This window comes from Puma concolor, chromosome E1 (genome assembly GCF_028749965.1).
Source record: "Puma concolor isolate L17-30 chromosome E1, mPumCon1.1.hap2, whole genome shotgun sequence".
NCBI classification, from domain to species: Eukaryota; Metazoa; Chordata; class Mammalia; order Carnivora; family Felidae; genus Puma; species Puma concolor.
Window position 1 is genome coordinate 20,637,277 of NC_141680.1, and position 15,737 is coordinate 20,653,013.

At 43.0% G+C, this 15,737-nt stretch overlaps 1 protein-coding gene across 3 annotated transcripts in view; it reads right to left on the reverse strand.

The window, feature by feature from the left end:
* CRLF3 (cytokine receptor like factor 3) overlaps positions 1 to 7,957 on the reverse strand; it is a 103,674-nt gene extending 95,717 nt beyond the window's left edge. For all 3 annotated transcript variants that reach the window (XR_015243983.1, XM_086686564.1, XM_025918241.2), the window contains exon 1: positions 7,742 to 7,957. Coding sequence is in view for 2 of the 3 variants with exons in the window: in XM_086686564.1 (XP_086542690.1) it covers positions 7,742 to 7,858 (117 nt within the window). In the remaining variant the exon portion in view is untranslated. The remainder of the gene's footprint in view (positions 1 to 7,741) is intronic.
* Between the last annotated feature and the right edge of the window lie 7,780 nt (positions 7,958 to 15,737).

Genomic DNA, 15,737 nt, shown 5'->3' on the forward strand with positions numbered 1-15,737 from the left:
GCCAGCAAAACTGGAAGAAGTGCCCAACCCAGTCCCAGTCAACCCCCAGAACAGTAAGCAAATAAGATTGTTTTTTAAGCCGTTACACTTAGGCATAGTTTATTATGTAACAACAAATAACCAAACTGTATGATAAAACAAATTTAATTCTTGATTATCTGCATTAATGAATCAAGACCATGAATAATCTAAAAAGAATGTCTGCAAAATTACACCCACATCATTCATAAAGGCACTTATTCAGCATTTATTGAAGTCTAATATGTGCCAGGAGCTGGGGTTATAAAGATGAATAAAGCATGGGCCTGACCTCAAAAAAACTGTCATTCTGGTAAAAGAGATAGTTGCATGCACACGTAACTATAATAAAATGTATTAAGTTCTTACGTAAGTGGGATGGCCACAAACTGCCATCTACACTCAAAAACAGCATTCTGCTGGGAAACACAATAGGAGACATTTGAAGAAGCAGGGAATGTCTCCTTGAAAAACAATGATATTCAGTGGTATTATTATTATGGCTAATATTTATGAAGTGCTTTATATGTCCCAGGCATTGTGCTAAGCATTTTAAATACATTGCTCATTTGAATTCCCACATTGGCCAAGCAAAGTAGGTATATCTTTATCCTCATCATACAGATAAGAAAAGTGAGGATCAGAAAAGATAAGCTTCTCGGGGCACCTGGGTGGCTCAGTCTAAGTGTCCAACTCTGGCTCAGGTCATGACCTTGTGGTTCGTGGGTTCAAGCCCTGCATCAGGCTCTGGGCTGACAGCTCAGAGCCAGAGCCTGCTTCGGATTCTGTCTCTCTTGGAAAGGAAAAAAAAAAAAAAAAAAAAAAGAATAAATATTAAATATATTTATATTAAAAAAAAAGTTTCTCAAGGTCTCATGGCTAATAGGAGCAAATGCTAGCAAAGTAAAATAACTGCAAATATAAGTGACCCCTTGATAACCCTCAATAAAAGCCTGTCCTACATTTGGTTGACTTTTTAGATCATAAATTAGCCAGATTAACCAGATTTATAGCAATAAGTAGTTTTTCTCTATCAAAATTATACATACACTACATTTACACCAAAAACAACATCTACACAGAGAAAGCCTGGGCACCTCTGTGACGTTCACACACTCTGTAATTAACATCACTGATTTTAACATTGTTGATTCAGAAGGCATGCTTTATTTTTTTAATTTTATTTTAGAGAGTGAGAGAGCGAGCAGGGTAGCAGGAGAGAAAGGATCTTAAGTAGGCTCCATGCTTAGTGCAGGGCCTGACCTGGGGCTTGATCCCATGAACCATAAGATTATGACCTAGGCCGAAATCAAGAGCCGGATGCTTAAACAACTAAGCCACCCAGGTGCCTTCAGAGTGCCATGTTTAAAAACAATTTGTTGGGGCACCTCGGTGGCTCAGTTGGTTAAGCATCCAACTTCGGCTCAGGTCATGATCTCGTGGTCCGTGAGTTCGAGCCCCGCGTCAGGCTCTGTGCTAACAGCTCAGAGCCTGAAGCCTGCTTCAGATTCTGTTTCCCTCTCTCTCTCTGCCCCTCCCCCACTCACACTCTGTCTCTCTCTGCCTCTCAAAAATAAAGAAACGTAATAAAAATTTTTTTTTTAAATGTGTGAAAAGAATTGAGAAAATATGTTTGAAAGCCAATGTAAACACGTGGTCTTTTGCACACAAATATGTGTGCAGCTTTTTTCTTCCCCCTTGGCTGCTGGTTAGTTTTGCTTCTAGAGCGTCACTTCCAGTATTCTGGCATACCTACGTCAATACAGCTTTAGCCTACCAACAAATGCTCCCTAAGTTGCTAAATGTTCCATATAAAACTAACCAAAAGGAAAAAAAATGAATATGAAGTTGTATATACAGTAGTCTCTCAGTTTTGCAAAATAATATGCCTAGAAGGATACACCAGAATGTTAACAGTGGTTGCCTGTAAGTAGTAGAATTATAGGTTATTTTAAAATTAGTTCATCTGTTCTTGGTTTTCCCCAGCTCTAGATTTAACCTTTTCTTAGGACACTATGATCACTACTACTGTAGTAACATCATTTTCAGTCAGAGTTTTGGACTGTTTTGAAAATGGGTAACAGAAGGGGAAGTGGGAGATAAAAGAAGCAATGACAGCTTTCTTTTCTTTGCTAAGCTACTAAAGACTTCCTGCCCTGCTTTTCTGAAATGACTTTTTCCTCCCCACTGAGTTCTAGATCTGTCCCAGTCTTTAGTATGCTATGCGTTTTCAAACCCTGTGGAAATAATGATCTATAGAGGACATGGTATTATGCATTAAGAATATCAAGACTGCTAGTTAAATCAAAAAATTATCTGAACTGACAGCTCAGAGCCTGGAGCCTGCTTCAGATTCTGTCTCCGTCTCTCTCTGCCCCTCCCTGGCTTGTGCCCTCTCTATCTCTCAAAAATAAATAAACTTTAAAATTTTTTTTAAAAAAATTAACAAACCTATGCTATCTCAATGTTTGTTTTGTTTTGTTTTGTTTTGTTTTTTTAAAGTAGGCTCTACAACCAATGCAGGGCTCAAACTCAGAAACCCAAGATCAAGTTCACATGCCCTACCAGCTAAGCCAGCCAGGCTCCCCTCAAACAATGTTTTAACCTTGAGGATAAAGGACAAAATTTTTAACAACACACCTATGGGTTTAAACTAGGGAAATCAGTAGAGGGCTCGGGGTGCCTGGTTGGCTCAGTTGGTTCAGTGTCTGAGTCTTGATTTCAGTTCAGGTCATGATCCCACAGTCTTGGAATGGAGCCCTGAGAGGGGAGTATGCCTCAATTTTTAATGTGCACGCATATCATACCTGACAATCTTGTGCAAGTACAGATTATGATTCAGTAGGTCTGGGCAGGGCCTGATTGCTATATTCTTCATAAGCTCTCAGGTCACGAACCACATCTGTGGTAGCGAGGATCAAAAGGACACCACTGTGGGGCGCCTGGGTGGCTCAGTTGGTTGAGTCTCTGACTTTGGCTCAGGCTGTTATCTCACATTTCGTGAGTTCGAGCCCTGCATCAGGCTTGCTGCTGTCAGCGTGGAGACTACTTGGGATCCTCCGTTCCCCTCTCTCTGATCTCACCCACTCACGCTCTTGGTCTTTCTCAAAAATAAACAAACATTAAAAAAACAAAGGACACCACTGTCCAGAGCTATGCAGGGTCCTCACCAGAGTATCTTAATTAGGTAACAAGATCTGGCCCTCTATTCTCAAAGAACAGAGACTTGCTTTCATCAATGCCCCAAGAGACACTGAATCATACCAAAAGGCACATGAAGGGGATGCCTGGCTGGCTCAGTCAGTAGAACAGAGTGCAACTAACTCCTGATCTCAGGGTCTTGTGTTCAACCCCGAGGTCATAGATTACTTAAATAAACAAATCAATCTTAAAAAAAAAAAAAAAAAAAAGGTATATGAAGGCCAACATGTTCACTTTCTAGCATGCATTATAACTGTACACAGGCTAGAAAATTGGTATTTCTCACTGTAGGCACCTCCCGTACCTCAAACTAATCCATCCCCCTTTATCACATACAAAGATGGAGTTTCTGGACCTGCAAAGCTTAAGGACCAGGCCCCAGACAGTGGCAATGTCATCAAGGCAGTGTCACTCTGTGAGGCACATCTGACTGGTCAGATGACATCACTACGTGACATCTTGATCAGCTATCTCTACTTACAACAAGCAGGAAAACCAACCCTGTGAAATAAACAAGTGAGGAAAAACACAATGGAAGTGAAATCTGAAAATGAATACACAAGGATTTAGGTGTTTCCTATTTGTTTTGTTTTTAGGGGTAACAGTCCCAAGACCCACCAACAAAGGGAAGAGTAAATCCATGAGAGCACTAGTCTGTTTCCCTAGCCACAGTATTTCTAAGACCTAGAAGTATCTCTGAGCCACAGCAGGCACCTAATAAATATTTACTGATGAATGAACAAATGAGTATTTAAGGAGAGTGGGAGTTAATTTCTCTGGTATTTACATCTTAGTACCAAGGATTCCAGGGAACTATAGAGAATTATTCTTAATGATTTCAACATCAGTTAGGCCAGGCTGGCTGTAAACATCATCTGATTTCCTGAAGACAACGAACATACCTCTCTAGTCTTTAACTTATTTAAACAGCAAGAGCTATAGAGTACCCGTGCATTCCTACACAGAACTTCCTTTTCTGTAAAGACAGAGGGTAGGGCCTAAACTAACCACAAGAGGAGAAACTGCTACATGCTGGCAGTTGTTTCTAACAGAATAACAAAATATTTTTACTCTTCTTCCTTCTAGATTTTCATAGACATGATTTCTTAACATGAGACAAACTTCGTAAGACATTTTTTTTTTGTTATGTTTTAATTTATTTTTGAGAGAGAGAGAGAGCATGAGCAGGGGAGGGGCAGAGAGAAAGAGGGTCAGAGGATACAACAGGACTCTCCACTGATAATAACAGCAAGGCTGACATGGGGCTCGAACTCACAAACTGTGAGATCATGACCTGAGCCAAAACTGTGAGATCATGACCTGAGCCGCAAGTCAGATGCTCAACCGACTGAGCCACCCAGGCACCCCTTCGTGAGAGATTTTTAAAGGGTAAGAAACAAAAGAAAAAATAAAAAGTGCTCAAAAGTGTGTTAAGCAAAGGGTTACCATACAGCCCAGCAATTCCTAAGTATATACTGAAAGAACTGACCATGCATCCACATAAAAACCTGTACATGAATGTTCACAGCAACAGTATTCATAATAGCCAAAAAGTGAAAGCAATCCAAGTATCTATCAATTGATGAATGTATAACTAAAATGTGGTATATCCACGCAACAAATGTTATTCGGCCATAAAAAGGATTGAAGTATCGATAACGTGCTACCACAAGGATGAACCTTGAAAACACTGTGCTAAGTCAAAGAAGCCAGTCACAAGGGGCCACATACTGTATGATTCCATCCACACGAAATGTTCTGAAGAGGCAAATCCAAATAGAGAAAGTAGTTTACTGGCTGTCAGGGACAGAGGGAGTGACACCTCACAGGGAGGAGATTTCTTTTTGGGGTGATGAAAATGTTCTGGAATTAGTGGTGATGGTTGCACAACTTTGCAAATATACTAAAAAATGCTGAATTGTACATCTTAAGGGCATGAATTTTATGGTATGTAAATTATATATCAATAAAAAATCATACACCAAAAGGAAACAAAACCAATGAATAAAAAAATATACACAAAGGGGAGGATCTCTCCTCTGTGCTCATCCTTCCCCCATACAAAATCTTTGACTAAAAAGCCAAATATTATGTAGTTATTCTGAAAATGACTGGGACCCTAAAAATACCCTAGCCACTAAACAAAAGCAGCTGCTTATTTTGATAACATTTTTGTAACACAGACTTTCCTTAAAATGCAAGTTGACAGAGGGCTTATTCTACAAACCCAAACATATACAGTCCACTAGAATTAGCTTTGAGGGGAGACGCCTTGTAACTGGGACTGGCACAAAACACATTCCAGTTCACAAGAGAGAAAACTACGCTATTAGTCTAGTCAGAAGGCAGCATCATCAGGAACCTGTGATGGATGTTCTCTTGGTGTTTTCTGTCTCAAGTCTGACACAATGGGCCTCAAAAAACAAAACAAAAACCCATACTGAACTACACCAAATTGCAGGAAGGTATGTCCTGTATTTAAATGATCGGATATAAGAATTAAAAGAATATAGGCCTGGAAACTGAATTCTAACCCAATCAGAATGGGATCATACTGAATTTGTTAAGTGAATTCAATATTACACAAGAAATTAGTAAGTAGTACTCCCAGGTGCTAAACTCATTCTTTTAGCGTCAACACTACTGTTTCTTAGTTGCAGATGAGTTAAACAAAAGTCCTGCTCATATATAAGATATCTTAACTGGCTTAAACATTAGTCAAATAATAAGAGAGATACTTTAATCTCTTTCTTTTTTTTTTTATTTTTTTTTCAACGTTTATTTATTTTTGGGACAGAGAGAGACAGAGCATGAACGGGGGAGGGGCAGAGAGAGAGGGAGACACAGAATCCAAAGCAGGCTCCAGGCTCTGAGCCGTCAGCCCAGAGCCCGACGCGGGGCTCGAACCCACGGACCGCGAGATCGTGACCTGGCTGAAGTCGGACGCTTAACCGACTGCGCCACCCAGGCGCCCCACTTTAATCTCTTTCAAAACAATGAACCTCTATTTCAAAATAGCAGAAGGAATAAGGCAGATGTTTTCAAGTGGAAATCAAGATGAACGCATTGGAAGGCCATGAAAAGCATGCACCAGACTGGTGAAACCATATCTAAATTTTGTTCCCAGTTTTACTACTAGGCTACAAATAATGCCTGGCCTACAGGAGCTCTATAAGGCTTGTTTGGGTTTTTTTGTTGTTGTTGTTTTTTAAAGTTTATTTGAGAGAGAGAGAGAGAGAGAGAACAAGAAGGGGAGGGGCAGAGAGAAGGAGAGACAGAACCCCAAACAGAATCCCACCACGGGGCTCGAACCCACAGGAACCCCTGAGATCATAGCCTGAGCCAAGATCAAGAGTTGGATGCTTAACCGACTGAGCCACCCAGGAGCCCCTACAAGGTTTTAAAAATATGTAAAACCTAGAGTATGTTGAATATCCTTAATGAGGAAAATATCCAAAGGCACTGTTATCATAGCACTTTTTACCAGTTGTACATTTTCAGATTCTGTGCAGCATGGGAGTTACTAGGATAACAATATAGATTAATGTCAAGTGTGATGTAGAAAAATCCCATTCACCCAAATGATTCCACTCAGATGGAACCCATTCACTCACACAGCATTTACTAAGCACCTGTGTGACTAGTAGCTTGAGGATTATCTGTCCTAGTAACACATTGGCAGTGGGTTGTATCTTCTATGTTCCAGGGTGTTCCTTTATCTTTGATAACCATGTCCCCATTGAACAGATAAAACTGTCACTTGAAAGTATATTCAGCTTCTCCTTTCAGCACTCCTTTCTTTAAATCTGTTTTTCCATTTCCCTACACTTTTGTATTCTTTCCTTCAAGTATTCTGACCTCCTTTTGCCCTTCCAACATAGCTCCGCCTTAAATTCTAAACCATATAGAATAGCGTTCTGCTAAAGGTTTTTTTTTTTTTTTTTTAATGCATCCAAGGTTATATGAGACATTAAGTACTACTAATCCCATTCATTTGGTGTTAACTCAATTGCTTCTCAATCACCCTCTGTCTCTGTGTCTTCAATCCTCCCCTTCCAATATCCTCCCCAGGCTCTCTAAAATCAGTCTCCATCCCCATGGCAGGTTTTCCCAAAGAATCCCCACCTCCCCCAGCGCTCCACGGTCCTCACTGCCCTCTCCTCTGTGACGCCCTCGGGTTTTGCTCTGCTCTCTCTCTCTCCCCCCAACCTCGGACCCCACCCCTATCCCCATCACCGCCCGGACAGGGTTTAGGGAACGCTCCTCACACTCTTCCGCGATCCCCCTAAGTTGTCTCTTCCCCTTAAGACTCCCCACTACCGCACCCCACCCCCCCGCCAGCACCCACCTCCCTCGTTCCCAGACCCTGCTGGGCCTCCCGCACCTTCAGAGCCCCCTCCCTTCTCCCTTCAGAGTTTTCGGACACTCGCGCCCCTCCGTCCCTCCTGGCCTCCACCCACCCGCCGGGCACCCCGAGCCCTCCCCGGGGCCCTCGGCGCCCCTACGGGCGCGGCCCTCCGACCTGCCTCTGCGCCTCCCGCAGCCCCTGCAGCCTCTGGCCCAGCTCCCGCCGGTAGCTCTGCGCCGCCTCCACGTTCTCGCGGGCCTCCTGCAGCAGCTGCTCCGGCTCCAGCTCCATCGCCCCCTCGTCCGGCCGCGCGGCCGGCGGCTGCGGGCGCGGTTTCCCCACTGAACCGGGCGCCGGCGAGCGGCCCCGCGCGACCACGCGCAGGCGGAAGCGCCGCCCCGCCCCGCCCCACGGCCGCCTTGATTGACAGCCACGCCGGCGCCCGGCGCGACCCGCCTCCGGGTCCCAGCGCCGCCCGCCTCCAGTCCCCCCGCGCAATGACCGCGTGCACGCGCAGCCTCTGGCTGTGGTGCTTCCTCCAGACACGCGTGGGGTCAGGGAAGGATTAGTAAGGACACTTTGCGGGGTGCTTCCCACATCTTATCTCATTCTGGCCTCCCTGCCAGCCCCCCCTTTGTGTCTCCATTTCACGGAGGAAGAGACGGGCTGAGAGGGAAATCAACTTTCTCGAGATTTCAGCCCAGATGGCTCTTAAATCGTCCTTGTCCTACCTCCTAAGCAAAGGAGCGTCCCTGCAGCGGCTTACTATGAACCAGGCACTACGCTCAGAGGGTCAGACGAGAGCCCCACCGTCCAGAAGCTCGCAGACTAATGAGGGAGCCAAGGCGATGAGCAGCGGCCAAGATGGGTGTAAGCAAGCCTTTTCAGTAAGGGGCAAGTAGTAAAAATTGGGAGCTTGGCGGGCCATCGTGTCTCTTGCAACATCGTGAGTAAATGGGCGTGATCGTGTGCACATTAAACCTTATGGATACAGATTTGAACCTCACATAATTTTCACGTGTCACAAAGTATTCTTTGCATCATTTCTCAGCTATTTAAAAATAAAAATCATTCTTCGCCAAGGGGCCCTACAAAAATAGGCGGTGGGTCAGATTTGGCCTGGCCGTGGGCCGTAGTTTCCTGACCCCTGGCCATGGATGTTAGAGCTGAAAGTTGCCTCGGCCAGGAAAGAGAACAGACAGAACGGGTTTTGCTGAAGGTTACACAACGAGACTGTGATAAAGGCTAGATCGCAATTTTTCTGACCAGAATAAAGCTCTTTCTACCACTGTGTTTTGTGCTAGGTTAATGACATTTGGAACTAGAGAAATATAGACAAGGGGAGCCCTTCTGGAGAAAATGGGAAATTAGCTTTATCTTGAAGGTGAGGAAGTTGGGCACTTAGTAAATACTCAACAAATATCTGTGGAATGAATCAAGGTATGAACTAAGCAAAAGGGGTGTGGAAAGGCATCCTAGGTAGGACAAAATTAAGTAAGGAAAGGTATATAGGTCTTGGAGACAGGAATGTAAGCGAATTGTTTAAGAAAAAAGAACAGACCACTTTGGAGAGGTAGGGCTGAATAATATATTGCGAGATGAGGTTGAGAGAAGAATAAAGGCCATGGAATTCCTGTTAAAAAGTTTAGACTGTAGGGGCTGTTGGGTGGTCGGTTAAGCGTCTTTGGTCATGATCTCAACGTTGGTGAGTTCCAGACCCACATCCCCTCTCAGCTGTCAGTGAGGAGCCTGCTTTCCATCCTCTGTCCCCTTCTCTCTCCCCCTGCTCACTCTCTCTCTCTCTCTCTCTCTCAAAAATAAATCATTAAAAGACATTTTTACTTTAATGAGTAGACATTAAAGATTTTTGCATTTACATTTGCAAAAAAAAAAAATGTTTTAGGATGGTAAATGACAGACCTGGCATTTGGGTGTGTCTTAAGATGAAGAAGGGGGTGCCAATTGTAAATTATCGGTAAATATTTGTTCAGTGAAATGAAAATACATAAGATAGATGGATGGAGTGGTAAATAAGAAAAGACCATAGGCACTAGTCCAGCTATGATGTGATAGAAGCTTGAATTAGGATGTTGGCCTTTATAGAGGTTTGAAAGTAAAGCAGAGGAAAAGATAGTCAAATGGTTCGAGGGAATAGGAGGGTGTAGGCACACAGGATTTACTAAATGTTCTTGAACACAGTGTGTTCTGTGTGATCTCTAAAGCTAATTGAACAGAATTGGATCCTACCCCAGAAGGCTTACTGTGTGAAATTAAAAAAAAAAAAAAGAAAAGAAAAAAGAAAGAAAGAAAATGTCTGAAGGCCGAGACTCTAATCTTGGTCTCGTTCAACTTTTTTCCTTGATCTATACCACCTGATGGGAGGCAGGAAATATGTATTTAATATAGCCACATTATACAAAAAAATAATGCGGACTAAGGAAAATCTTGTGAAACCACTCCTCCCAGGCTTAAAATTTTTGGTTGTTTTGTTTTTAGCTTTAGAGCAAAGTAAATACTCTAGTCAATGACAGGAAGATTGATCTAGAGGTGGGAATGATAGAAGCCAGCAGGCCATAGTTTTTATCTCTTTCACATCACACTGGTCTAGAATTGACTTTTCAAGGTTATCCAGAGGTAAGCAGATTCAGGGTCACAGACTCCCCATGCTAATAAGACTTAGAAGAAACAAATAAAGCAACTTGTTAAGTTATTTATTTACATAAGGATATAATTGCTCTGAAGATTACAACAGCTAGAAAATCAAGTTATAACCAGAGAGTTATTTGGTAAACATGGATTCAGTCCAGAATACTTTGATTATCTGGTCAGCCAAGATTTCCTCTCTCCTCACTCCAGCCTTTTCTCAGAAAGCTTCTAACTGTATTGGGCATGTACTGACTTTTTTTTTTTTTTTTAACTCTGACTCCCCTTTCTACACACTTAAAACTATTAATTCATTGTTTAAAATCAACTGGCTACAACTAAGTAAACCTTAGTGTCTAGTTTTTTGTTTTTTAATGAATTTATTTATTTTAAGAAAGAGAGAGCATGCAAGTTTGAGTGGAGGAGGGTCAGAGAGAGGAGGAGAGAGAGAATCGAAAGTATGCTCCATGCGGAGCCCGGCTCAGGGCACAAATGCACAAACCCACAAACTCTGAGATAATCACCTGAACTGAGATCAAGAGTTGGACACTTAACTGACAGAGCCACCCAGGTGCCCCAATACCTGTTTTTTTAATAGGGACTCATACAAATAAACACTATTGTCCAATCAAAAATAATTCAGAGACAATTCTAATTTTGACTGTAACTCTTAACATTTTAATTAGTGCCATCTAGTTTTAATTTTGAGGACTCACATTTACAGAATCTCAGAAGTCAACAGAAAAGTTGCAAATACAGTTCAAAAAAATTTTTTTCCTCAGTAAACCATTTGAGAATAAGTCGACAGATTCTTTCAGTACATTCTTCTATGAACCCACCCACAATGCACCCTCAAAAACAGGAATTTAACATTGATACCGTCTATTTTTCAGATCTCATTCAAGTTTAATCCATTGCCACAATGATGCCCCTTATAACAAGTGGATCCAATCCAGAATCATGGGTTGCATTGAATTGTCATAGGTCATGACAGTCTCCAATTCATATTAAGCCACAGAAATTAAAAAAAAAATTTTTTTTTGGTTTATTTATTTTTGAGAGACAGAGAGGGACAGAGGGTGAGCAGAGAGAGAGGGAGACACAGAATCTGACGCAGGTTCCAGGCTCTGAGCTGTCAGTACGGAGCCCAACCAACATGGGGCTCAAACTCATGGAGCGCGAGATCATGATCTGAGCCGAAGTCGGACACTTAACCAACCGAGCCACCCAGGCGCCCCAAGTCACAGCCATTCTTAATATTCTCTTCTCCACTCCCGTTTTGTTTTAATTCCCCATTAGTGCTCTGGAGTTTCTTCCCCAATCTCTTGCAAATCTCCTACTCCCTACTCAATGCAAATCTCCTGATACCCAGCTCCCTCCTTCCCATCTACCTCTTCAGTCATTTGTCTCAATTCTGTGCCACAGAATCTTGGGAGCCAGGCTGAAAACAAGCTGCAGGTGAGAAAGTGAGGGCAAAATTCTCTTTGTTGATAAGCTGGGATGTAAGAGCCAAGGCTGGGAGTGTATACATGTTAATACATTTTGGTTTTGTCAGTCTTTCCTGGGTTACCTCAATGGCCTCTTGATTTATTCAGAATGTTTCTAAATATCTTTAGTATCTATTTACATGTTTTACAAAGATCAGTTAGTTACACATTCAGTCTCCCAAGTTTTCCTTTCTATGCCTTCTTGCATCTTGCATTCTTTACGATACTTTCAGTTACAAGTTACAGCAGACTCAAACTGCCTTTAACAATAAATGGGATCCATTCCCTAACGTGGTGTAACTCAAAAGGCTTTAGCGTTAGTCTGATTCAAAGATCAAACTTCCCAACTCTTTTTCTGCCATTGGTAAGGTACCATTACCTTATTTTAATCTTACCCACCTTCTGGAAGGAGGGAAAGGACCCCTTTCTGTGCTATATCAGTAGTCCAAATTTGCTTATCTCCCAGAAGCACCCAGAAGATCTCTTGGAATGTAACAATCCTACGTTGGCCTACACTTGGTCACATGCCCACCTTTGAAATTTTTCTTTAATGTTTATTCATTTTTGAGAGACAAAACGTGAGCGGGGGAGGGGCAGAGAGAGAGGGAGACACAGAACCCGATGCAGGGCTCGAGCTCCTGAACCGTGAGATCATGACCTGAGCGGAAGTCAGACAGCCAAATGAGCCACCCAGGCACCCCAACACATGCCCACCTTTGAAATGGTAACTGGCCAGGAGGTGGAATTATGCAGATTAGTTTCAAAGGATCCAGAACCAAGGATGGAATTGACCAAGTGGGACAAGTGTATACCTCAGAATAACAACAGTAATGGTTATCAAGGGAAGGAGATAGAATACTGGGGAGAAAATGACATCTTTCACGGTCTTTCCATGTACTGACTACAATGTAACATTGCAAAAAAGCACAGAAGCTAACAAGAGACTTGGCTAAACACTTTGTAAATATCTCTGAACTAGTTTTTTTTTTTTTAAATAACTTTTTTTTTTTAAGTAAACTGTGCCCCCAAAGTGGGGCTCGAACTCACAACTCTGAGATCAAGAGTCACATGCTCTATAGGGGCACCTGGGTGACCCCATCAGTTAAGCATTCAACTCTTGGTTTTGGCTCAGGGCATGATCTCCCGGTTTGTGGGCTTGAGCCCCACATTGGGCTCTGCACACAGGATGCAGAGCCTGCTTGGGATTCTCCCTCTCCCTCCCTGTCTCTCTGCCCCTTCTGCACTCTCTTTCTTTCTCCCTCTCTCAAAATAAATAAATAAACTTAAAAAAATAATAATAAAAGGAGAGTCACATGGCTCTGACTGAGCCAGCCAGGCACCCGGTAAACCATAAGGGATTCTTAACAATAGAGAACAAACTGAGGGTTGGTGGAGGGGAGGTGGGTGGGGGATGAGCTAGACAGGTGATCAGTATTAAGGAGCACACTTGTGATGAGCACTGGGTGTTGTATGTAAGTGACAAATCACTGAATTCTACTCCTGAAACCAATATTGCACTGTATGTTAACTGACTAGAAGTTAAATAAAAATTTAAAATAAAAACTATATTGGAGGGTAGTGTTACATGAGAATTAAATCTTTAACCAGAAAAAAAGGACATTAATGAATACTGTTTAAATTTTTTTTTTTCAACATTTATTTATTTTTGGGACAGAGAGAGACAGAGCATGAACGGGGGAGGGGCAGAGAGAGAGGGAGACACGGAATCGGAAACAGGCTCCAGGCTCTGAGCCATCAGCCCAGAGCCTGACGCGGGGCTCGAACTCACGGAGCGCGAGATCGTGACCTGGCTGAAGTCGGACGCTCAACCGACTGCGCCACCCAGGCGCCCCTTAATGAATACTGTTTAAAATTGTTAAATCAAGGGGCGCCTGGGTGGCTCAGTCGCTTGGACGTCCGACTTCAGCTCAGGTCACTATCTCACCGTTTGTGAGTTCAAGCCCCATGTCAGGCTCTGTGCTGCTGGCTCAGAGCCTGGAGCCTGCTTGGGATTCTATGTCTCCCTCTCTCTCTGCCCCTCCCCTGCTTGCGCTCTGTCTCTCTCTCTCTCAAAAATAAATAAACATTGGGGCGCCTGGGTGGCTCGGTCGGTTAAGCGTCCGACTTCGGCTCAGGTCATGATCTCACGGTCCGTGGGTTCAAGCCCCGCGTCGGGCTCTGGGCTGACAGCTCAGAGCCTGGAGCCTGCTTGGGATTCTATGTCTCCCTCTCTCTCTGCCCCTCCCCTGCTTGCGCTCTGTCTCTCTCTCTCTCTCTCTCTGTCTCTCTCTCTCTCTCTCTCTCTCTCTCAAAAATAAATAAACATTGGGGCGCCTGAGTGGCTCGGTCGGTTAAGCGTCCGACTTCGGCTTAGGTCATGATCTCACAGTCCGTGGGTTCAAGCCCCGTGTCCGGCTCTGTGCTGACAGCTCAGAGCCTGGAGCCTGTTTCGGATTCTGTGTCTCCCTCTCTCTGTGACCCTCCCCCGTTCATGCTCTGTCTCTCTCTGTCCCAAAAATAAATAAACGTTAAAAAAAATTTTTTTTAAATAAACATTAAAAAAATTAACAAAAAAATCAAATGAAATAAAATAAAATAGTTAAATCAAGAAATATCTGTATAAGCATATTACTGTATTTAAAAATAAGGAGATATCTAGGGGCACCTGGGTGGCTCAGTTGGTTGAGCGACTGACTTTACCTCAGGTCATGATCTCGAGGTTGGTGAGTTCAAGCCCCACGTCTGATTCACAGCTGTCAGCCTGTTAGCACAAAGCCCACTTCGGATCCTCTGTCCCTCTCTCTCTCTCCCTCTCTCTCTCTCTCTCTCTCTCTCTCTCTGTCCCTTCTCTGCTTACATTCTCTCTTCCAAAAAATAAATAAAACATTAAAAAATATTTAAAAAATAAAAATGAGATATTTATAGTGCTAGAAGACTTTTGAAAGTGGCTGCCTTTGGGAAATTACACCAGGTTATGAAATGGAAATCAGCTCTTTCTTAGGCTGGCTCAGTCAGTAGATCATGTGACTCTTAATCTCAGGGTGGTAAGTTCAAGCCCCACATTAGTCATAGAGTCCACTTAAAAAGAAAAGGGGGAGGGGTACCTGGGTGGCTCAGTTGGTTAAGCCTCCGACTTCAGCTCAGGTCATGATCTCAGGTTCATGGGTTCGATTCCTGTGTCAGGTTCTGTGCTGATAGCTCAGAGCCTGGAAGCTGCTTTGGATTCCATGTCTCCCTCTCCCTCTGCCCCTCCCCAGCTCATGTTCTCAAGAATAAATAAACGTTAAAAAAAAAAAAAAAAAGAGGGGTAGCTCACTCAGTTAAATGCGCAGCTCTTGGTTTTGGCTAAGGTCATGATCTAATGCTTTATGAGATTGAACCCCACATGGGGCTCTGTGCTGCTGACAGCACAGAGCTTGCTTGGGATTCTCTCTGCCCCTCCCCTGAGCATGCTCAAAGTAAGTAAGTAAACTTTCAAAAAAGAAAAGAAAGAAAGAAATTAGGTCTTTTTTGATAGTAAGTTTTATAATGCTCTCTGACATTTCTTAACCAAGCACAGGCATTACTTTTGATAAATATAAGGGTTAATAATAATTCTTTTTTAAAAATTTTTTTTAACGTTTATTTATTCTTGAGACAGAGAGAGACAGAGCATGAACGGGGGAGGGGCAGAGAGAGAGGGAGACACAGAATTGGAAGCAGGCTCCAGGCTCTGAGCCATCAGCCCAGAGCCTGACGCGGGGCTCAAACTCACGGACCGCGAGATCGTGACCCGGGCTGAAGTCGGACGCTCAACCGACTGAGCCACCCAGGCGCCCCGGGTTAATAATAATTCTTAAAAGTAGCAGTTAGCTAGATGGGGAAGATGATAAAAAACCACATGAGCACATTGTAAATACTTAATTGCTATGCATATGTTAGAGCTTATTTAATTTAAAACGTATAAATGCCATGAGCTCCTTAAGAAGAACTACATATCTCAAAATAAACTCAGTGCAAATGCTTAACAAAACAATGCAGTTTAAATACTTAGAAATTTA